Below are 23,954 nucleotides of genomic sequence, written 5' to 3' on the forward strand. Positions count from 1 at the left end.
AAAAAATTAATTAGATCAATTTCAGTGTTAAACTGGATCTCCCAAATCTTAACTTGTGAGTCGAAAGATAGTTTGGATTCTTTTGTTTTATTGTTTTGTTGTTATTGTTGCTTGGTGTGGTTTTGTTTGTTTGGTTTTTTGTAGTGCATGGATAGAACCTGTAGCCTAACATATAAAGGCAGGTGCACTAATCATGGGCTATACCCCATACCCAAGTCAAAGAAAGTTAAAATTGTATAGATTATGGGTTTCGGTTTAGAAAGAAGCAAATGATGATTAGTTAAAAAAAATAATAAAATTGTTTTGTTTTATTTGGGGGCTATACCTAGCTGGCAGGGTTCAGGGAACCTTGCTGTGCCAGAGATCAAACCTGGCTGCCTTCAACATGTAAAACATGCAGAGCTTCCAGACCTTTGAGCCTATCGTCTAGGAAAAAAATTCATGAAGATTTATTGTCATATCTAAAGTCACCTTTCGTTTCTTGCATATCTTCAGCAATATAATCCCATACTCAGAGAAACCATTCTCTAGGCATATTATGAAATGAGATAATGGCAGATTTTCTCCTCTGAATACCCTAAATCTTGCCTCCTTCCACTTACTAACCTTGTCTGACATTCAGACACTGCTAATGACCAAGAGCTTAGAGGAACTTTCAAATAAAGCATCTAGCCTAAGTAATCCTTTGCCTATTGTTGGGGATCAAGAGAATTTCGTGTTGTATAAATGGTTGCTAGTAACACTTAAATGATTAAATAAGTATAAATAATATTTCTGTTTCACTGTCACCGTCCTCCTGTTGTTCATCGATTTGCTCAAGTAGACCCAGTAATCTCTCCATTGTGAGACTTGTTGTTACTGTGGTTGGCATATTGAATACGTCACGGGGAGCTTGCCAGGCTTTGCCGTGCCAGCAAGATACTCTTAATAGCTTGCCGGGCTCTCCAGGAGGGGCGGAGAAATTGAACTCAGGTTGGTTAGGTCGGCCGCGCGCAAGGCAAACGCCCTACCATTATGCTATTGCTCCAGCCAGATATTTCTATTTAACACTGAAATTTTTCATCTTAAAACATAGTGGAACAAGTGTTGATTTTGTGGTATTACATGCCCCTTTAATTGTTTACCCAAGCAAACCCAGTTCTTTGCAAAGTAAATTTTTTAAGAGGTGACGTAATAGCCAGATAGAAAGTCATAAAAGAAAAATCTCACAGTGACGGTGTATGTTGCACTTCATCAGGACTCCAAAGAAAAGTGAAAGCTCCAAAGTCAGTGAAAGCTGACTGGGTAATAATTGTTCTCTTAGAACACAAATAAAGAATTTAGATGACTTGTTTAAAAATTTTTATTACTATATGTGCAATAAAAATTACTAGAAAATTTAGAGTTTAAAAGAGCAAACTTTGTTCCATAGAATTGCTATTAAATCTAAGTGTGTTTTAATTATTTTTAAGTTTTAAAATGTTATTTACACAACACAATTTTCTGTTCTATCATATATAATTCCATGCTTCTGCAAAATTGAACATCTAATTTTAATTTAATAAGTAAAAAATGTAGACATACTTCACAATGGTGTGTTTTTTTTTCCTGTGGGTCACAGTGCATGAGTCATGACATCAAGTAATGGTTTTGTTTTTAAATAAAGTAGGAAAAAATGTCAGTATGTTGGTTACTGTTTCGTGAAGGTCTGGTTTTATTTACCCACCATGCATACAATGTATTTCTAACTTGTAGGCCTTGATCACTATGGGTTCTAAGCTAATGCATTATATTAATTCAATCTTCAACATGTGGATTGTATTTGAATATTTAGTAGTAATATGCCCATAGTACCAATGATATCAATGTAAACCATCACAATTTATAAAAGTAAATCACTTGGTCTAAAGATACTGACTTCTATGGGCCTTTAAACAAACTAAAATATTAGCAGAATAAATTCTTACCAATTTCTTTTCCTTGGGAATTTTTTTTCATTTTTTTCTTGTAATCCTTTAAGGTAATACCTGATAAATTACTTTAACTGTATGGAAAACTATGCAGAGAAAAGTTAGTCTCGTTGCCATCTGTGACTACTACGTTTTCATAGCTGAAGACTAACATTTATGTCTCTTTACAAAGACACTATGTATTTACAAGATTGAGTCCATAGTTGTATCTGTTTAGATAGAAAACTAGCCCACTCTCATATATTCTGGAATCATCATTTATCCTACCCCAGAGTACTCATAAAACCCAAAGGAAAATAGGGTGTGTTGTTACATGACAAAACTGTGTACTTTACAAAGATTGCCTAGCAAAAAATTATATAGTCCAAGAGATGCCAACATCTCATGGGCCATATTCATAAATTGCATATCTCTGTCTTGTATGAAACTTGCTTAAACCACAAAAAGTAATTTAACCAAATTAAAGGAATTCTGCAATATCTTTTTTGTACAAATCAGTAATCCTTATAATTAAGTAATTATAAGAATTAAGTTACAGCCTGAATTTGACCGAAGATTTTCTGTGAAGTTAAGTGTATAAAGAATGTCAAAGGTTTTAATATAAATTTCTTTTACCACCCTCTTCCTTTTTTACTGTTTACTGTTTAGCATTACTTTTTTGAAATGTATGTGATAAAAGAATATGAAATGTCAATAATTCTTTCTCTTTTTTCTACAGAACTGGCAAGGGAATTAAATTTTTCTGTGGATGAAATCAATCAAATACGTGTGGAAAATCCAAATTCTTTAATTTCTCAGAGCTTCATGTTATTAAAAAAATGGGTTACCAGAGACGGAAAAAATGCCACAAGTATGCTAAAATTGTATTAACTTTCATAGTATATATCTCTTAATATTTTAGATATAAAAATGGTTAGAAAGCCATTTGAAGGTATACTTGTTTTTGTTGAGTGCTAACACTTAAAACTTCAGTCTTTAAGAATTCTTTTTTAAAGCAAATAGTAGTACATTTTTCACCTTGTAGTTTTCTCTGTGATCATCAAAAATGAAAATAAAATATGTGATGGTTAAATAATGGGGTGGTGGTCAGAAGCACGATGAGCAGAAATGCCTGCTCGGGGAGCAAGGAACAGAAACAGTGGGATAGATACAAGAAATAAGAATTTTTACTCATCTGGTCTGTGGTTGCAAAGAATTTTCTAATACTGCTTGGTTTAGTTTAGTCAGCATGTGGAAAGGAGGGGACCATGCATTATAGTAATGCGAAATCCAGCCCACAGTGATGTAGAATAAGTTACTGTGGGTTTGTTTCGGTCAGGCTGGCCTTAGTAAATCATTAAAGTGCTTAGCATCAAATATGAGAGTGACCTATTTTGACGGTCTATAAAAGGAGGCAAATGTTTCCATTTTTATGTTATCCCCTTGTGCCTAAGGAAGCGATCTTATGCCATCTGCTGTGCATCTTACAGTGAAAAGAATTTTGCTGTCATTCACACAGCTTCAAAGTGATTCTTACAACCCTAATTTGTCTTCTGCAATGGCAAGTTTTCTGAGCCCTCTTGATAGTGCTATTGCTGAGCTAAGTAAGGAGGAGCTAAAATGCCAAGGGGGTGAATGAAGTGCATGCCTTTGCATGAGTATTGTACTCTCTGGAAAATTTAATTGGATTTTCAACCTTTTTTATTCTTTTTCAGCTGATGCCTTAACGTCGGTCTTGACAAAAATTAATCGAATAGATATAGTGACTCTGCTAGAAGGACCAATATTTGATTATGGAAATATTTCTGGCACCAGAAGTTTTGCAGATGAGAACAATGTTTTTCATGATCCTGTTGATGGTAATTGAATTTAGTGTTCCCATTTATCTAATGATTTGATAATTTTGAAAGTGGAGTAGCAAACAAAGCAGTTCTCTGAAACTAAATTGTGAATTGCTTGACTTAATTTCTCATTTTATATCATTTTCTCTGCCAGAATCCACAAAGAAATAGTCTGGTAGAACAAATTTAGTGGAAGTCTCTTATATAACACATGTGAAGCAGAAAAGTATAAATTCTCTGAGAGTTGCTGTCTGACTAATGGAGAAAATGTGTTACCTTGAGAATGTACTGCTTTTGTCACAGTTTTTCAAACTAGTGAGCTTTCTTCTTCTTCTTCACATGTAGATAAAATCAAATTTTGAGCTACTCTTACCAAGGGTCAATTTTAAGCATATTATACAGACCTTGTATACAGACTTTCTTGGCATGAGATATTTAAGTGTTTACTAAAAAAACTAACCACTCAAAAAAGTGTCTTATGTAGCATTAACACACTGCTCTATTGTTAAGAAAAGCTCTACCTGATCATTTATTTTTCTTCATGAACAGACTTTGGGGTAAAGTACAATGAAGGGGTAGAGACAGAAAAAGAAACTAGAAATATGTTTCTACTGTTTCAAATTCAGAAAAATACGGAGACCATTCCACCCCATTTTTAAGCCAGAAAGAGTAACTTCTAATTCTGCATATGTGACAAAAGAATTCAAATTCTTAAAAGTTTTCCCTTTAATTCAGCAGAAAAATTAAAGCATCTCTTGTAATATGTTCATTACATATTACATAACACAAACATGATGCTAATGTCAAAGTCATTTCTTTGCTCATAAATAGCATAGAACCTTGGAAAGACACTCTCTTCAAGACCTTATTTTACATATGCAGTCACATAATGGTAAGCAAACTCCTTTTGCTCTAGATATGAAAAATAAGTATTATAAATTGTTGCAAATTTATGGGTAATTGGTAGATTATTTTGTAAGGAAAAGTAGCTTTAATAAATAATATAACTAACATATTCAGTGACCTTAAAGGTATTAATTTCAACATTTTAAAACTATGATAGCATTAAATATACAATGCGTTCAGTTGCTTCGTCTCAATATTTACATACCCTATTTTAAAAGTTCTTAGGAAGATTTAGCAATGTGTGTATGAAGTTTCACTTGAGTAAATTATAAGCAGTAGCTAACCTTAGTAGACTTTTTTGAAAAAAAGATTCTGGTTTGTAGATGACCATACCAAAATACTGTTTACTTAGCTTTAGGAACTTGATTTTACAACAAAAGCTTGATATTTATTTTGGTCTGATGGGAAAAGTAGGTGGTAGAATTTTAAAGAGCAAGAATAATTCCAAAAATTTGCCTGGTGACATTTCTTCCCCTGTCTTTCCTCTTGACTGAATTTTTGTGAAACTTCCTTTCCTCACCACGACCAGATTGTCTATTGCTGTCTCTCTTCTCTGCTGATGGAGGAAACATGTTCCATTAGTCTCTACAGCAGAGCTGAAAACCAGGGAGTTGCCCCCTCCATCTAGGGGTTATTTAATTCTTTCATAGTATTGTTATGACTACTCAGAGAGCTCTTTGCAAGTGGTTTTCTTCCCATTTCTGTTGTGTATCATTTTTTTTTAAGTTTAATTTGTGATTCCGAGTGGGTTCCTGTCACCAGGTCCCTCTAGACCTGCGTCTCCACGTCAGCTCCTTCATCTCTTCACATCACCACACTGAAAATGTTCTGTGGAATTATTTTCTACTTTGTCTGCTTTTTTAATCTTTTCCTAATCCATCTTAGATTGTTTTCCCAGTGCTTCTTCTCTCAGATCTAATAATCATTCTTTAATATCAAATTTATTTTTTTGCTATAAACTTTATGTGAAATAAGTAAAATTAGAGTTGGGTTGCATTATTTATCTGTAAAGTTCTTGAAATAAAGTATAACTAATTATGAAAATTGGTTTCTTGTGGCTCACTGTATTCAGTCTACCACAATAAGGATTTTGCATGCCAAAAGTGGAAAGATAATAAAATTGGCTTGAAATGAATATATTTTATATAATAAAAACTAACATACTGAGTTAAACTAGACTATATAAAATTACCAAAATTGGTAGAAATAATCTATTTAATATTCTCTTTTATTATAGTTTGCATTAGGCTTTTTTGTATTGCAGTTAATTAAACTAAACCAATAAGTTTATCAACATTCTGTAATTCATTATACATTTTCATACTTGATATAATTTAAGTCATTCCATGTGTTTTTGTTCTCTGTTTTCAATTCATTCCAGTCAGTCGAAATGTACTGTCTTCCATAGGTTATCCTTCCCTTCAAGTGGAACTGGAAACTCCCACAGGGTTGCACTACACACCACCCACCCCTTTCCAGCAAGATGATTATTTTAGTGATCTCTCTAGCATAGATTCTCCCCTTAGAACTCCTAGTAGACTGAGTGACGGGCTAGTGCTTTCCCAGGGAAACATAGAGTGTTCAGCAGATGGACCGCCCGTTGTAACTGCAGAAGACACTTCCATAGAAGACAGCAAACTTGAAGACTCAATGCCTTTAACAGAAATGCCTGAAGCAGTGGATATAGATGATAGCCAGCTTGAGAATGTCTGTCTGAGTGAGTATCCTCAATACCTTGGATGTATGGCTGAGACCCCCCAAAGTGTTAAACCAGCAGAACCACTGAAGCAGACTAGAAATTTAGGAATAATCTCTGAGCAGCAAGAGAAAGGAAAATCTGGTCCTGATGAGGAGATAACGGAAGAAAAACTCAAATCTATCTTTGAGAACATTCACCTTGAAGAAGGCATAGAGTCTGAGGAGATGACAGAAGAGAAAGTGCAGGCTATTCTGAAACGTGTTCAGCAAGCAGAACTGGAAATGTCTTCAATTACAGGTTGGCAGAATGAGACATCAAGTGGAAACCTAGAGTCCCCCTCTCAAGCTCGAAGAATAACTGGTGGGTTACTTGATCTACTGGATGACAGGTACGGCCGTTTCAGAAAAAAAGAGTTATAAAATAAAGGCTATATGTTAGTAGCTGGTTTTCTAAATTCTAGCTTAGGGACAAAACTTCTTTTAACGGTTCATTCTATCATTCTGATCAGAAAAAGTTGCAATGAAATTCAGACATAACTATTAAAACTAGTAATAGCCTATTACATAAGTGCCAAAGGCTTATTTACTTTAGAAGAATGCTCTTCCAGTTTACTTGTCCAAGTCTCTAAATACAGTTTTCAGATATCAGTATAGTTCTGTCATCTAGCAATAATACCAACCACTGAAATGTAGGATTTTATATACTTTTTAAAATGTCAATGTACAGAAGTAAAAAATAAGTCATTCATCCTTCTACGAAAATCACAGCACTTCTGATATCCTTCTTTTCTAAATGAAGAGATTTTTAGATCACTTGTAACACAGCATATACAACTCCTTATTCCAAATAATATCCCTAGGATATAAATTTGTGTACAACTAAAAACGTTCTCTAATTATAAGTCTGCTTTTAGTAGAATGAAAGGTAAGAGTCTGTGTCCTGTGGACATTTATTCAAATCCTACCAGTATTGAATCTGTACTTTCAGAATAACATTATTGCATCTGGTAGATAGCTCCGAGATCTGGAGTACGTGCTGGAGGGAAATTTCAATTCCCGGTGCTGCACGGCCCCTTGGAGCAACATCATGTCTGATGAACACCAAGCGCCATTTTTCTGAACTAAAATTACTATTACTGTCCTCCAGCAGGTCTATAGCTCTTTTTTTTTTTTTTTTTTTTTGCTTTTTGGGTCACACCTGGCAATGCACAGGGGTTATTTCTGGCTCTGCACTCAGGAATTACTCCTGGCAGTGTTCAGGGGACCATATGGGATGCTGGGAATAGGACTATAGCTCTTTTTAAGAGCCTGGAGCATGCCTACCAGATGACTGGCGCAAATAATCCAAGTAATTATTGGCGTTATTTTTATGTGTAAATGAATCTTACAATCTTACTAAAGAATAGTTTACTTCAGTGGCAACTAGTGATAAACTTCAGTTGAATACAGAAACACAAGTTGTTTTATAATAATATTTAATATTTTCATAGGGCTAATAAACTCCTTGATCAATACAACTTCCCAAAGGAGTTGACAAAACTCCTTTGGAAGAGTGGTATTACCGGGCTAGAGAGACAGCTCAGTGGTCAGGGAAACAGCTTGTCCAGATGCCAGAATCTGCTCTCCAGTACCCTGTGGCCTCCAGCATTATGTGAGCAGAGCAGCACCACATTATTGGGCTAGAGTACTGAGTCCTCAAGCCTAGTAGCTGAGAATCATGGAAGTGGTACCAGTGCTCAAGAGCCCTCTCCTCTCCTCAAAAAGAAAACATGATGGTAGGGTTTATTATTGGAAACGTAAAACAAAGATTAATATGTGAGTGTGCGTGTAATATTAAAAGTAATATGTGAGGTTCTCCTCTTTCCAAAGGAGAACCTGGAAAAGGAATCTCATCACAGGAATTCATTTGCTCTTTGTCAACAGTGTTTTCACTAGCCACATGAAAGCATTTTGAGATCATCTTTTCCATTGGTGGTTCTGTATTCTGGAATTTGTTCATAAAACTTTCAGGGGTAATTTTTTATTACATCTAACCTAAGTGACAATAAATGGTTTAATGACTGCAGTAATTAATCAGCTAAGGAGGCACACTGGGATACAAGCGCCCTCTTAACTGCATACTCATGATAGTCTAGCCTCCACCCCAACTCCAGTTTGAAATCCAGTGAGCAGATTTTTTCATGCCCGTCTCCCTTATGCCTTGAAAGGTAGTCAAAGGCCTAGTTGTAACAGTTTAGAGTGTCTGAAGCCCATTTGAGGGAATCACATGTTTTATTATTATAAACACCAACTTTGTAACCTTTTGCAGCCCAGACCAGTATAGAGATTCCATTACTTCATATCTCAAAGGAGAACCTGGAAAATTTGAAGCAAATGGAAGCCATGCAGAAGTCAGCCCAGAAGCAAAGACAAAACCATACTTTTCAGAATCCTCAAATGATGGAGGGAAACAGAGCCCGAAGGAAGCTCTGAAACCCAAATTACATGGATCTGGCCGTGTTGAGGAGCCGGCAGCAGCATCTTTAGCAGCCTGTCAGAAATCCGTAGAAGAAACCAGCAAGTTTGTATCAGAAGAGCCTAAACCCTGTGTGCCTGTCAGTATGAAAAAGATGAGTAGGACTTCTCCAGCAGATGGCAAGCCAAGGCTTAACCTCCATGAAGAAGAGGGGTCCAGTGGGTCAGAACCAAAGGTATGTCATCATGTTCTCATGAAACTGAAATGCTGAGGCTTCACTGCTTTGGATGAATCCTGTAGCGTGACCTCAAAGTTGTTTTCTATTTCCAAATTATAAATGTATGATCAAATCTGGAGCACTAATTGGTGTGCGTGGGTGGGAGAGGGTGGGTGAAGGAAGTACGCAGTAAAGCATATGCTCTTTGATCATATCTTCATTCATTAGGCAAGAAAAACATAATTATCACTCTTACCATTTTTTTTCAGACAGAAAAAAAAATCAGAGATTAAGTAACTTGCTTCAATCTCAATATTTGAACTGAGATTTACATTTTCTAACTCTCAATCCATTCTTTTTTTATGGGAGATAGTTATTTTGACCCTTTCTGGCTTTTCTGCATAATTTGTGGTCTTTCATAGTTCTGTGCAATAGATCAGCTCTCTCAAAGATTTAAAAATTGAAGAAACAAGGTAATGGGATAGATATAATGCATATTATAGATACATATCCATTTCTTTAGCTTTGTTTATATGTCAATTTTAGCTTTGTAATTAACTGTAATATATGCCAATTTATGACATTTAGAAATTTAAAGTTAGAAGTGTCATTTTTACACGTACGGTAACTATGCTTATTTCTAGTAATTAAAAACACCTACAGTCATACTTAGTTGCTTACTCCTTGTACTAATATTTTTGTGATGCCATATGATAGATTTTCTTTTATTCTTTGAGTGTTGCCGTGATGTCACTGTCACTGTCCTCCCATTGTTCATCGATTTTCTCGAGCAGACCCAGTAATGTCTCAATCGTGAGACTTTGTTGTTACTGTGTTTGGCATATCGAATACGTCACGGGGAGCTTGCCAGGCTTTGCTGAATGGGCGAGATACTCTTGGGAGCTTGCCCAGCTCTCCGAGAGGGGCGGAAGAATCGAACTCAGGTCTGCCATGTTGGCTGCATGCAAGGCAAATGCTTTACCCTTTGTGCTATCATTCCAGCCTGCTGTGATGAGTTATTTTAAAAATTTAAACAGAAAATTATGACTCAAATAATAAGAAAATAATGATGTCTTACATGTTCCACTGCTTTTTGTTTCAAAACTATTGTTTCATGAACTGTGCAGAAAACAGACTATGAATAATAAATCATTAGAATCATAGCACCGAATTTCCCTTAGAACCTGTCTAGTTAAGTAACTGCTATGGGTACAAAAAGAAAAAAAACATGTATTTTGTAAAAGAATGAGCCCATGTTTAATGTGAGGTTTAAAAAACTTAAAGACTCCCAGTCATTTAGGAGCTAATTATCAGCTTATCTTCTAATTATATCCTTTCCTTTTCCCTTTTTTCAGGCTATCTTTTGACCATTTTCCTGATTGTTAGGAAAGATAGTAAAATTCTTAGATTTTTCTTTTGCTTCCTTCCTGATGAGTGTAGCTGTGGGTATTAATGGTAGTAGGATTTGGGATGGTATGTTCCCTTTTTAAATTAGCTTATATTGAGAGAAGTCATTGTGGCATTTTAACTGAGAACTTATTCTATAAAAGTTGATAGAAAACTTTAGAAATCAAGTTGTAACATGAATATGAATGAGTTGTGCTCTGTGTGTGTCCACATGCTCAAATGGGCCATGGGAGAAGTGCTAGTGGAAGCTTAAAGGAAACTCTGTAATGGAAAATAGCTACTATTAGAAAATATTTTCAAGAATTCTTATGAGTTTGCAGTTTGGTTTCGACCACTGGTCCTACGTCAGAGGATGAATAAAGGTTTCATAAATATAAAAATATAAAAAGTCAAAAACTTCCGGGAGATCTGAGCCTGATCTCTTAAGAAACTCAAACTCATATATATTTTGTGGCTAGACCTTAGGACAGTAACAACCACCTGGGTCATTTGATAGATGATTTCAGAAAAGAGTCGCCTTTTTTGTCCCCTGACAATCAGGTCAAAAGTCCGGGTGCAGCTTTTACACGGATGACCGCCTGCTGTTACAAGGTAAAATTCTGCTGCTATTCACTTGTTTCCATGCAGTAACCCTTGACCAGGAGTATTGAGAAAAATCTTCTTTATCTCTAGTTTCTCTCTTGACCAATACCTAGATAACTCTCTGAAGGAAATTTTATAATATCATCATCATTGAGAGAATAAAAGTTAAACTTTGACCAAATATCCAATTTTTATTTTAAGGGACTTGTCTCTGATAATTTTGGATAGGTTTATAATATAACAGACATGTAAGATTATTTGGATGAATGCGTTTTTCTGATTTTGAATGTATCCAAGTAAAAAATCTTTCTTCAATTTAAAATTTCCTAAACAGATCATTCAGATTAAAGTTTTTCTTTTACTTCTTCAATGTATTCGTCCCCAAATGCCACTTGTACTTCTTCTCTTTCACAGAATTTACGTCATTCTAATTGTTACAGATATGCTTTAATAACAGAGAACCTAGTAGCCAATTATTTTGCAAGGAAAACAAAACTTGAAAATACTTTTCTTTGTCTGATTTCCATATTCTTGTCTGTAAAATGTTCCTTTTCTGTTTTAATTACTAGTCCTTAGATCTTTCATGTTTCACATCTTTTGAGTAAATGACTAAGTATGTGCCAGTAAAAAAAATCCCCATATGAAATATATATCTGTGACAAATTAAACAGATAGTAATTTGTTTCAATTTCAAGATAACTTTTGATAAAGTTGTCAAATCTAAAATCTTCAAAAAATATACAGTGCTTTGTACAGATCGACTGAAGGTTGGTTAGAACTATATTTATAATTATATGCACAAATTGGAGATTTAAAACTAGTTTAATTTTAATGTGTCTTCAAATTGGTCATGTATACCATAGTTTCTATAATTATTATAGAAACATTCTATAATTGTTATTTTAATACTTTGTAATTTAATTACCTTGATCTTTGTGCATAGGGTAAGTCTATAGAAAATAATTCCATTACTCTTCCTGAAGTTTGATTTCACTTGCTATTTTTTTAAATATTTTCACAAATATACATCGTGATATTCCAGAGGATGGGGGGAGAGAGGGCTAACAGCAAGTCAAAGTAAATTCTTTCTTGATTTCCCTTCTCAGAATGTCTTTTGTATTAAATGTGATGGTAAAATTAAACTAAAAATGCATTTATCAGGACTTGAGTGAGAGTGATTCGAGCTCAGAGGAAGAACGGAGGGTCACTACCCGCATTACTCGCCGTCGTTTGATTATAAAGGTACCCCCATAACTGGATTGTTATGGGGCACTGGTATATAAGAAACTTCTTTCTTATGCTTTTGAAAACCCAGCATGCGTGTTAAGCAAATGATTCTGTATATGTTCTCTGTATTCTTGAAAGCACACAGAAACAACCAGAAAGAAAAAGCCATGTTGCATGGTGACCTGTCTATCTATATCTGTGTTTGACATGTGGCAGTTAAAAGTTTTACACAAGAATTCTTGGCATTTGCATCTTCATATCAAATAAAATGTCCTATTGAAACTTCAGAGGCTCTAGTGAGATGAGAGAAAGAAGAAAGAGAAATAGTGAGAACGCTCCCTTTTCTACCTCAGTTTCTTATTATATTCAGTATCTGAGTGAGAATGTGGAAGGATAGCCTAGCTTGGATGATATGGGACGATCCAAATCGCGCAAAAACTTTTGAAATAGTAAAGTTAAATATCTAGTCTCATATTTCTTGTTTTAAGTATTGGAAACATTTTTAGCTGGAAATTAAAAAAATTAATCCCACCCTGTTATAGCACAGTTAAACACTATAAATAATAGTGTTCTTGATTTCCACCACAAAAAGATCTGGAAGCACTGATGTTACTCATGGTGAAGGCCAGCATGTCCGCCCATTGTCTTCATACTGTGTGTTGAGATCTTGGACATCAGAATAATTGAACGAAGAACTAAACGGCCATTTTCAACACCCGGGTCTTTGAATATGGCTGTAATAACTTGAGGCTTTCTGATTGGCAGTGACAGAGAAAGAAAAGAAGGGAAATATTAAAAGCCATTTGTCACACTTGTCCCATTCCTAAGTAACAAGAGGTCAAGGTCGAGGAAGCTGGCTTAGGCATAGAAAACATTATAATCCTGTGCTTGTACTTTCCATTGAGTTCAGATGAAAGGAAAATGTGTTTTAATATAGTTTTTCTAAGACCTAAAGCATTGGAGAAGATTTTTTAAATCTTATAAAATACTCAATTTGACCTTGAGTTCAAATAGGGTGCTACTATAAAGAAGCATTAATCACTTCTTTCAAAATTCTATATAGACATGTAAAATACTTCCTGGTATCTAGTTAGTATTCAAGCCATTATCTATTCAATTTTCTTAGTTACCTCCTACACATTACCTGGGATTTGGGTGGAAAAATAGATTTCTGAAGGTGTTAAATAAAGTCATATTCTTTGCTCAGACTTTGCTATTTCTGTAACCAGTACCTTATTTTATGTGACTTTAAAATTATATTTAAAATAAAAAATCTAGAAAAGGCATGCCAGGCATATTGTCATATTACTTTATATGCTTGATATATTCTTGTTTTATTCAAATATATCTCTTCTTAATAGTTGCCCATTACAGAGGATAACAATATAGGAAAGAAAACAAATATAGTCCTGCAGGAAGCAACAGAGTGAATAAAGGAAAACTTTGAAGAATAAAAACATGCAAATTTTTAACTCAGTGAGGCGTGTTTCTTTTTGTCTCCTAAAGTTTGTCTCCTAAAGAGTTAAGTTTGAAAGACCAGCATAATTATATGATTTTATAGTTTTCAGAAACATGGCAGTTTACATTCTTCCTAAACTTACTTCTGGAAGTTAGTGTCATTTTAGGGATATTGAATAAAATTATCAAAGAATAGGTTTTATTGCTAGGAAATCATTTTTTAAAAAAAGCAGAATTTCTCTAACAAAATGATGGGGTATATGTGCTGGAAAACAAGTTTTATCCCTGAACTCAACTAGGCTGGATCTGGTGTGCCCCAGCACTTCCAAACATTGCCAGAAATGTTCCCATGAGTACCAGAAAGGCCCCTCTTTAAAAAAAAAAAAACAGAATCTCTCATACAGGCCATAGGGAATGTTTTTGTATACACTAAAGAAAACAAGGGTGAAGAAAGATTATAATTATTAGAAGATATAGGCATCTTTCTGTTCAGACTTTTTAACTCCATTTGATGTTCATTTTTATTAGTGTAAAAAGCTCGACACTGCAGTAATTAATGGTAGATATGACATGCAAATTTTGTCTTCAAAAATATAAGAAAGGATTTAAAGGATCCCTGAGCTTAAATCTCTTATTTTCCTAGATGAAAAGAAGCCAAGATAAGTCATTTCACTCCAGAATCTGCAGCAGAGTAGTAAACAGTCTCGGTATCAGAGTCTAACCCTGCAGTGAAATGCCTTCTACCTTTTTTCCCCCCATATTTCATAGTCTTTCCTTTCCAGAACAGACAAAATGAATTAAATTTTCCTAGAATAAATTAAGCACGTGGCCACTTGCAGTGGCACAGAAGAAGGAAGAAAGCACTTTAGGCTGGCTTTCCTGGAAACGATTTGATGGACCGAAATGCTAGGAATTTGACCTACTTTAAGAAAACTGTCCAAACTGTACCAAACCAGTGTGTTTATATTATTTGTCATAGTGATCTGTATAGCACTTAGGAGCTCAGAGCTGAAAACTACTTAGGGATTATTTTGTCTCCCAGAGCTAGCTGTGATGGCAAGTGTCAGTGGAAACAGTAGGTATGCACAAGATGCTTTTACCATGACCATCAAAGCAAACAGCTTGGCTGTTCAAGCTGTCCAGTAAATGGGGTGAAAGTATAAGAATTTTTTTTCTCCAGTAGGCCACAGTAGGCATGTAGCTCCGGGGACCAGATGGTACCAGGAATTGGATCCAGGCCACCCACATGCAAAACACTGTCACTGTCGCTGTCGCTGTCCTCCCATTGTTCATCAATTTGTTCGAGTGGGCCCAGTAACAAGACTTGTTACTGTGTTTGGCATATCGAATATGTCACAGGGAGCTTGCCAGGCTTTGCTGTGCGGGCGAGATACTCTGGGTAGCTTGCTGGCTCTCCGAGAGGGGTGGAAGAATCGAACTCGGGTTGGCCATGTTGGCCACTTGCAAGGCAAACGTCCCTACCCACTCTGCTATCGCTCCAGCCCAATGCAAAACACAATGCTAACTTTTTGAGTTATATTCCCAGCTCCTGTAAATTTTTTTCCCAAGATTTTCAAGACCCTAAAGAATGAGTCAAGTTAGCAAACTCTCCCATTTATGTTAGGATTTTACAATTGGACCGCATATTATTTTTTATATGATTTGATACTATCAAAGCAGTTTATTGTATTCACCAGTCTCATTTACAGTACACTAGGCATATGGCAAATTCATTGATTAAAGGTAAAATCTTTAAATCAACTCAAGACCAAAATTTTATAAAAGTTGTATCAGATTCAAATAACTGAACACTAACTATGTAGTTCAAATGTGTCATATAAGCTTTTTTGCCAACTTTCCAAATAAGAGTTTTTATGTTTTCCCAAAATTAAGCAATTCAAAAAATCTTTGAAGTCCTGCCTGTTCTATTTCTTAGAGAGTCATTATTCACAAGCCGTATTTTTTAAATATTCTTGGGATTTTTATAATATAAAAATAGATTGTCTATATATTGCCTAATAACTTGCTAAATTATATGAAATGTAAATATATTCAGTCATTTTTGGAAAGGTCAAGTTTCAGTGTTGTCTGTCACAGCAAATCAGTGCATCTCAGGCTATTTCATTGTACTTAAAAATTCAAAAAGAAGAATAAAAATTATAAAATGCAGTACGTCTAGCAGGGGGTCAGTGAAGCACAGTCATTACAGTGGCCATCATCAGGGATGATGACATGACACCATATGTGCTGTAATTTTTCCTTTGCAATAGGAGACAACAACAGTGGAAGGGTGGTATTGCCAAAAAAATGTCAGTAAGACCAGGGAAGTGGGGATTTTGTTTTTGTGAAAGTATAATCTGTAGGCAGCAGTGACATTCAGTGGTAGAATACATGCTTCAGCATGTGAGGAGTTGAGTTCAGTCACTGCACTGTGAAACAAAAACTAGAGATTTTACTTCCTAGTAGAAAAGAGGGCCCAAAGACTCTCCTCGGTAATTCTTGTTAACAAATAACACATTTCATAGAATTAAAAATGAAGGATTTTTTTTACATTTATTTGTGACTGTTGTCTTTTCTATTTATTCGGTCCCTTTCTAATCCACTTCCCCATTTAGTTATTCACAGACTTATTTATTTTGACATGATTAATGCATGATTGACTATATTTCACAGCTATTTAAAATTGAGAGGTAGGGGCCAGAGCAATGGTACAGCTGATAGGGTTTTTACCTTGCACGTGGCTAACCTAGGTTCAATCCCCAGCATCCCATATGGTCCCCTAAACAATGCCAGGCATAATTCCTGAGTGCAGAGCCAGAAGTTACCCCTGAACATTGCTAAGCGTGACCCAAAAAGCCAAAAAAAGTGTTTCTTTTAAAAAATTAAAGTGAGAGATATATTCACCTTCAATTTTAACGAAGTCTGAATTTTTAGTAGGAGACTAAACCTATGTATACAGTGGATTTCATCCACCTATATTTATAAAAAGGATTTTGATTTTTTTCTGAGGTTATAGGTATTAATCAGGTGATATGTAGTCACTATGCTTATAAATATACCTATCTCACTTTCCTTTCAGCAACTATCTAAATAATTTAGAAAATAATTGACATAGTTCACCACAAAGGGTGCAATCTGTTTTACTAGATTTTCCTGAAAGTCTTGAATTGTCTAACATTCAAAGAGCTGGACATTATGAAAAGTTAGCTAAACAATATCTCATTAATTCGTATTTAAACTATAATGAAACATTTCATGAGCCTTTCTTGGTCTTTCTGCATTCTTTATGACGTTCCTTTTAAAATAAATAGAATTGTGCTTTTCTGCCAAAGATAAAACTAGCCATAGGGAACAACACCTCCCATAAAAAAAGAAAAAAGTTGGAGTGTTTGGAGAGATCACACAGTAGGTAGGGCACTTGTTTTGCATTCAGTCAACCCAGGTTCTATTTCTGGCATCCATATGGTCCCCTGAGAACCGTTGGGAGTATTCCTGAGTGCAGAGCCCAGAGTAACCCTTGAGCATCACCAGTTGTTGCACCCCTAACCGCACTAAAAAAAAAAGAAAAAGTTGGAGATTTCAATACATTTAAATGTCTAAATATTTCTAATGTCCCTTTTTTTTTCATGTTTTTTAAGGGACTCCCATGCAGTTCCCGGGAACTGTTCCCCACGACACGCAGGCTGCCTAGCTTTGCCATGCCTGGGGCCACCAGGGTTACACCCTGCTGTGCTCAGAAGGCCATGTGATGCTGGGGTTTGAACTCATGCAAAGTATATGCCCCGACTACTGAGCTGTCTCTAAGAGCCACCTCTAACTGAAACTGATCATAAGCAAGATTGAAAAGGAAGATGCTGAATTTCTTCCTACTTATACCACATTGAGATAAAACAGGTCAGATGTCCCCCCTCCCCGCCCCCGTTATCTTAACCTGTGAGTCCACAATCTTTTAGAAGATAGCCACTTTGTGACAAGAAAGAAAATTTTGTTAACAAAACAAGTCATTTCAAATTATAACTGTCATCTTCCCATGGTGATTTAAATTATATAATTGTCTCACCATGAGCTAGTACTGAATAAATGATTAGCATTATTACCGTTTCCATGACAGTAACAGTGAAAGAGTTAGAATCGTAGCTCCAGAAATGAATCTGCTTTCTTTGTGATGTGCCATTTTGTTCTGTCAATGATAGTGTCTCATGCATACAATATTCTACCACCAGTCCCCCCACCCCCACCATCACCATAGTGCTTATTTCCCTTGACTACGCCTTAGGGTCTCACCACCTTGGTAAGTTCAGTGCTTAGACAGTATTCATAAAACATCATTATTTGTATTTTAAGACTTGAAAGTATCCCATCTAAAGTACTGTTTTTATTCAAATTATAGTGTTTTAATTCCTATCAATGGAGGAATTTGGTAGGACAAAAAACGTATATAGAATGAGGTGATATGATACAACAGAGCTCTAATTCTTAACTCTTTTTTTTTTCAAAAAATGGAATCATTTTGTTGGCATATCCTTGTTTCATTGCATTCTAATTACATACTTTCATGTTCTTTTTGGAGTGCGTTACTAACTTTCAGTCCTGTGCATACTTGCTTTGAGTTCATATAACATCAGTGACTGTTAAATAATCATCAGTGGAGCTGGACTTTCCCCCTTGCACTGGCTACTAAGTAGAATTAATGCCTTCTTTTTCTAAAATTCCAGAGCATGGATATTGTGTCTCGAGTGGTGTGCAGATCTATACATTCAGTATGTTGCTAATCTCTATGCCACATCCTTTAGGGAGAGGAAGCAAAAAACATTCCTGGTGAATCTGTCACAGAAGAGCAATTCACTGATGAAGAAGGCACCCTCATCACCAGAAAAGTAATCACCATGGGAATTTCATGTTTCTCTTGGAATTTAGATTTTTCTGCCTTTCGTTTGCTGTAGTGTTTATCTCCTGAAGTAGAAAACAGAAAAACCTCTTTTACTATTTATTGCTTCCTACAGATCACTCGGAAAGTAATAAGACGAATTGTTATCCCACAAGAAAAAAAACGCGTTGATGTGGTAATGGAGAGGGTTGGCCAAGAGAAAGTAGAGGATAAACGCTTTGCGAATTCTTTGGAGAATGCTGCTAATAGGCTGGCATCTGTGGTGTGGCAGCTTGAAGCATTTTGCTCTTGACTTATTCTGCGTTTGATCAATAAAAGAAAAAAGATTTTCTAATACTCTTGATTCAGAGTTTCACAGAGATAAAATTCAAGTGTTACAGAGGGAAATGGGGGCTGGAGCGATAGCACAGCGGGTAGGGCGTTCGCCTTACAAGCGGCCAACATGGCCGACCCGAGTTCGATTCCTCCGCCCCTCTCGGAGAGCCCGGCAAGCTACCGAGAGTATTCAATATGCCAGACACAGTAACAACAAAGTCTCCAATGGAGACGTTACTGGGCCCGCTCGAGCAAATCGACGATCAACGGGAGGGCCTTTACCTTACCTTTACAGAGGGAAATAAAAATCTTATAGTGCCAAACTGCTCATCATGCACCCTTCTGCCCAGTGCCTTACCTATAGCTGTGTACCTGCTAGGGACACAGATAGAGGATAAATGCATTGGGTTCAAACAGTGTAATGGCAGAAAGTTTGGGTTGAGATTCTTCCAGCAAGTCTGTACTTTCTCCCATCCCATTATATTCCACTGTGATGTCAGAATTCCCCTCAACAGAATCAGAGGATGGTTTCTTTCTTTGGTCTTGTCAGTGGTGTAACTCAGCCAATATGACTCCATAGCCAAGAGAAAATATCTCTGATTATTTTTCCTCTCTTGACCCTTCTAAGAGTTTAACCCTTTTCATTTTTATTTATTTATTTGTTTAATTTGCTTTTTGGGTCACACCCGGCTATGCACAGGGGTTACTTGTGGCTCTGCACTCAGGAATCTCTCCTGGCGGTGCTCAGGGGACCATATGGGATGCTGGGAATTGAACCCAGGTCGCCCGCGCGCAAGACAAACGCCCTACCAACTGTGCTATCGCTCCAGCCCCCTTAGCCCTTTTCATTTAAAAAGAAGTTTTAATCACCTGTGTTTCTCTGAGAAAAAAATAAATAGAAAATCTCTGATAGACAGGAATTTAGAAAAACTACTATCTTTTGATACAATTTTGTGCTCAGAGAGAGGAGTGCTGGCTTGGTTTGGGATGAGAGGAAGAGGTTGATAAGTACACAAACTTAAAAATTGTGGGATCAGGTATACAACTCAGTTCTACTTACTTGCCTGGCATGCATGAGGTCCTTGGTTCAATTCTTTGCATCACCCCCCAAAATATCCTCTAAACAATAGGATTTCTGTGTAATCTTAGTCCGTGATCCGTGCTTGCCGAGAAACATCATTTCCTCATAAACATGACTTAAAATGATGCTGGTGGAAAAATCATAATATACTAATAATTGTTGTATTTGGAGTTTGAGTGCCTTGAGAACTTTAATGATGTTTTTTTCCTACCTTACTATACTAGAAGCACTATAGCACTGTCCTCCCATTGTTCATCGATTTGCTCAAGCAGGCCCAGTAACGTCTCCATTGTGAAACTTGTTGTTACTGTGCTTGGCATATCAAATATGTCACAGGAAGCTTGCCAGGCTTCGCCATGTTGGCGAGATACTCTCGGTAGCTTGCCGGGCTCTCCGAGAGGGGTGGAGGAATTGAACTCGGGTAGGCCGTGTCGGCTGCATGCAAGGCAAATACCCTACCCGCTGTGCTAGCTACCCATGATGTATTCAATATGCCAAACACAGTAATAAGTCTCACAGTGTTACTGGGCCCGCTCGAGCAGATCGATGAATAACAGGAGGACAGTGCTGTAGTGCTACTATACTAGAAACAGTCTGCACATTTTCTCAGAATTTACCACTAACCTACTGAATTAGCGAAGGACAGTTACGTCATATGTCTGATTGTGCTCTCTAGATTACCTCAATGACTCTTGCTGTGTGGCTAAGCCAAATAAATTATGGTTTGGAATGTGAAGTGTCAGTGTGCTTTTAAACCAGGTTTCACTTATCCTAATTCAGCCTCAAGGAACAAGAATGGGAAGTGCTTCAGAGCTAAGCTCAGTTACCATGAAATCTTAATGTACACATTCCTTTTAAAGCAGGGAGAAGGTTATAAGATGAAGACGAAGAAAGAAATACGGCATGTGGAAAAGAAGAGCCACTCATAACAGTAAACGGTTAGTCTGGGCGATACATGGGTTCATAACCCAGCAGTAGCTCTTAATTTGTGTGAAACACCTTATTCATTTCCCAAGTGATTCATCTATTCCTCACTGTCACTGAATTCCAGCTTTGAGTATCCAATATTTGTTCATGCATACCTACAATGAAACTTGTCTCTACTTAGTAGTCCATTTACTTTCTCCTCACTTGAGTCAGAAATTCAACATAAATAGTGAATTTTGAGACTGCCCTAGCTGAAGACGCAGTGTGAAATGTAATAGCATTGTACAGGCTAAATTTGTTAAGTGAGATGTTTAGTGAACTTTGTTTAAACTTGTTTTAATTTTTCTTAGTAAAGGATATTTTAGCTTACTTTTCTGAATTATACTTTGTTTTACTAGGATAAAGGAATAATAGAACAATAGAAACCATCCTGTTTCTACTTAGCTACAATTTTTAACAGCCCTCTGGGGAGCCAGTGAGGTAGTACAACTTACTTTGCACTGAGCTGACTGAGGTTTAATCTTCTGCATAAGGTCCCATGCAGGCTCTAACCTCCCACCCTTCTCCATCATCCCAAAAGATTTTTGGGTTAGAAAAGCAGATTAAACTGTGGCAAGGTCTTTGTTGCTAGTGGTGGTGGTGGTGGTTTATACCCAGTGGTGCTCAGGGGTCACTCCGGGCTCTGCACTCAGGAATTACTCCTGGCTGTGCTGGCAGGACCATATGGGATGCCAGGGATAGAACTTGGGTCGGGTGCGTGCAAGGCAACAGCCCTACCTGCTGTATTATTGCTCTGGTCCTTCTGAAAAGTTTCTTTTTATGCATGTTGTAGTGTAGGTTTCCAGAGGAAAGTTCTGTAGAACAGTTTACCAACAGTTCTCTTAGCCCTAGTGGTCAAATTATAAAGAAAATTCTGATTTCTAGTTTCCTCTGTCTGCTGTTTCCCACTCAGCAGCATCACAGTGTTTGGAGTGTTGAGGTAAAGAACTGAGCAGTCCTCTAGTCTCATTACCCCTAATTTTGTATGCACGATAGCTAAAGCGCAGACACATTCTTAACTCCGACCCCCAAACCTAGTCATTTGTATATTGATTTACTCAAACTTATTTCACTTCTCTGTGAAACAAGTTCTTTCTTTCTACATAAGCATTAAGAAATCATTAGTGAATAATATAAGTGAGGTGCTTGCTTTCAAATGAGCCTTTGCATTTTGGAGAATATTATGGCATTAAGAAAACTAAGAATTTCAGAGTACTCTGGAAATTATACACACAAACATACACACACACACACACACACACATATATATATATATATATATATAGTATATATACTCTTCCAAATTTTTCACATTTGCTTTAAATCTCTCAGCCAACCCACTTGGATAGGTGCACTGAATCATTACATTTAACAGGTGAGAAAGCAAACCCGCAAATGACTAAGGCAACATCAAGTAAAAGTGGTAGAAATGTCCTACTAGACCCATGCTACTCCAGTCCTATTCAACCCTCTGTCATGTTACCTAGAGATTTGACTTGAGTCTGAAATAATAGGAAAGTGGTATCGGGGCCGAATCTTACAGGAAGAACCAGATGGTGACTCGGCTCTGCAAGCAGTGGCAATCTGACAGGGTCTGAGGTTGTCTTCTAGGCACAAGTAAGAATATTCTGTATAGTTCTGCAAAGAACAGAGAAGTGCAGATGGTGTTTCTGCTGTGTGTTTTTGGACCTCCAGGGTATATTCCCAGAAGTAGTATTGCTGGGTCAAAAGGGACCTCAATTTCTAGTTTTTGAGGAATGTCCATATTGTTTTCCAAAAAGGCTGGACCAGTCGGCATTCCCACCAGCAATGAATAAGTTTCCCTTTTTCTCCTGCGTCCGCACCAGCACTGGTTGTTCTTGTCCATTTGTATGTGTGCCAATCTCTGTGGCATGAGATGATATCTCATTGTTGTTTTGATTTGCATCTATGTTCATTGCAGGACTATTCACATAGCCAGAATCTGGAAACAACCTGAGTGTCCGATAACAAACATACAGATAAAAAAAACTATGGTACATGTACACAATGAAATACTACACAGCTCTAGGAAAAATGAGGTCATGAAATTTGTCTATAAATGGATAGACTTGAAGAGTATCATGTTGAGTGAAATGAGTTAGAAGAGAAGGACAGATGTAGAATGACTGTGTTCATTTGTTATTAAAAAAAACCAGTATGAAACTAATATCCAAGACCAGGGAAAATAGGACAGGAGAACTGGACAATGGTGGGTCATTGGTGTGGGATGGAGGGTAGTCAAGCTAGAAGAAGGTCCATTATGTCAATATTAGTTAGAAATCAATATTAGTTAGAAATCTGGACAAGAATTCAGTGTTGAAAGCAGGTAAAGGAATATACTGGATAACCTTTCAGCATCTGTTATCACAAACCATGATGCCTAAAATGAGAGAGAGAAAAGAAGTACTTGCCATAGAGGCAGGCTGGGTTGGGGGGTGGCTTGAAGGGATGGGAGGGAAACTGAGGACACTGGTGCTGGGAAACTACACTAGTGGAGGGATGGATGTTGAAACATTGTGTGACTGAAATGCAATCATGAACAATTTTCTAATGCTCTATATCACAGTGATTCAATTTTAAGAAAAAAATCTGCAAAAGCCAGAAATATAAAGTAGTGAAGCTGGGACTGTGAGAACAGTTCACTGAGGTAGCAGAAGAATTGAACTGTTATGTCTGGAGAGGGAGAAAGATCAAGAATATTCAGGCCTCTCTGCCTCTTCATAAAGATTCTGTTCATTACACAAGAAGCACTGGGGATCTGTTGATGGCTTACAGGCAGGAGTGGGACATAATTAAACTTACGTTCTGAACAATTTGCTATAGGATAGGAGATGAATTGGATATAGGTGGTATTACTAGATGATCTGATGCTGGCTAAGGCAATGAGGATGGTAAAAAGGCTGAATCAAGAGATTTCACATAACATGCTTTTTATTGGATAAAAGGGTGAGAGATCAGCATAGC

At 36.7% G+C, this 23,954-nt stretch overlaps 2 protein-coding genes across 17 annotated transcripts in view; both read left to right on the forward strand.

Moving 5' to 3' along the window:
* The window catches only part of ANK3 (ankyrin 3), a 536,318-nt gene extending 515,376 nt beyond the window's left edge, over positions 1-20,942 (forward strand). For 11 of the 16 annotated variants that reach the window (XM_056107909.1, XM_056107905.1, XM_056107907.1 and 8 more), the window contains 5 exons: positions 2,668-2,799; positions 3,644-3,787; positions 6,084-6,762; positions 8,682-9,063; positions 20,864-20,942. In XM_056107909.1, coding sequence (XP_055963884.1) covers positions 2,668-2,799; positions 3,644-3,787; positions 6,084-6,762; positions 8,682-9,063; positions 20,864-20,932 — 1,406 coding nt within the window. In that variant the 3' untranslated portion in view covers positions 20,933-20,942. The remainder of the gene's footprint in view (positions 1-2,667; positions 2,800-3,643; positions 3,788-6,083; positions 6,763-8,681; positions 9,064-20,863) is intronic. The other 5 variants (XM_056107915.1, XM_056107917.1, XM_056107918.1 and 2 more) reach the window with 2 other exon arrangements.
* Positions 10,399-18,977, forward strand: LOC130017208 (ankyrin-1-like). Its single transcript, XM_056107919.1, has 4 exons — positions 10,399-11,043; positions 12,196-12,276; positions 18,513-18,596; positions 18,723-18,977. The coding sequence occupies exons 1-4, from the start codon at positions 11,023-11,025 to the stop codon at positions 18,897-18,899; spliced, it is 363 nt and encodes a 120-aa protein (XP_055963894.1). The 5' UTR covers positions 10,399-11,022; the 3' UTR covers positions 18,900-18,977.
* Positions 20,943-23,954: the final 3,012 nt, after the last annotated feature.

This window comes from Sorex fumeus, unplaced genomic scaffold (assembly GCF_029834395.1).
Source record: "Sorex fumeus unplaced genomic scaffold, SorFum_2.1 ptg000183l, whole genome shotgun sequence".
NCBI classification, from domain to species: domain Eukaryota; kingdom Metazoa; phylum Chordata; class Mammalia; order Eulipotyphla; family Soricidae; genus Sorex; species Sorex fumeus.

Excerpts from the sequence above, each read along its gene's own strand:
- LOC130017208 (XM_056107919.1), top strand. The coding sequence starts at position 11,023 with ATGACCGCCTGCTGTTACAAG. Across the intron at positions 12,277-18,512 it reads GCCGTCGTTTGATTATAAAG|GGAGAGGAAGCAAAAAACAT; the intron begins GTACCCCCATAA and ends CACATCCTTTAG. Across the intron at positions 18,597-18,722 it reads GCACCCTCATCACCAGAAAA|ATCACTCGGAAAGTAATAAG; the intron begins GTAATCACCATG and ends TGCTTCCTACAG.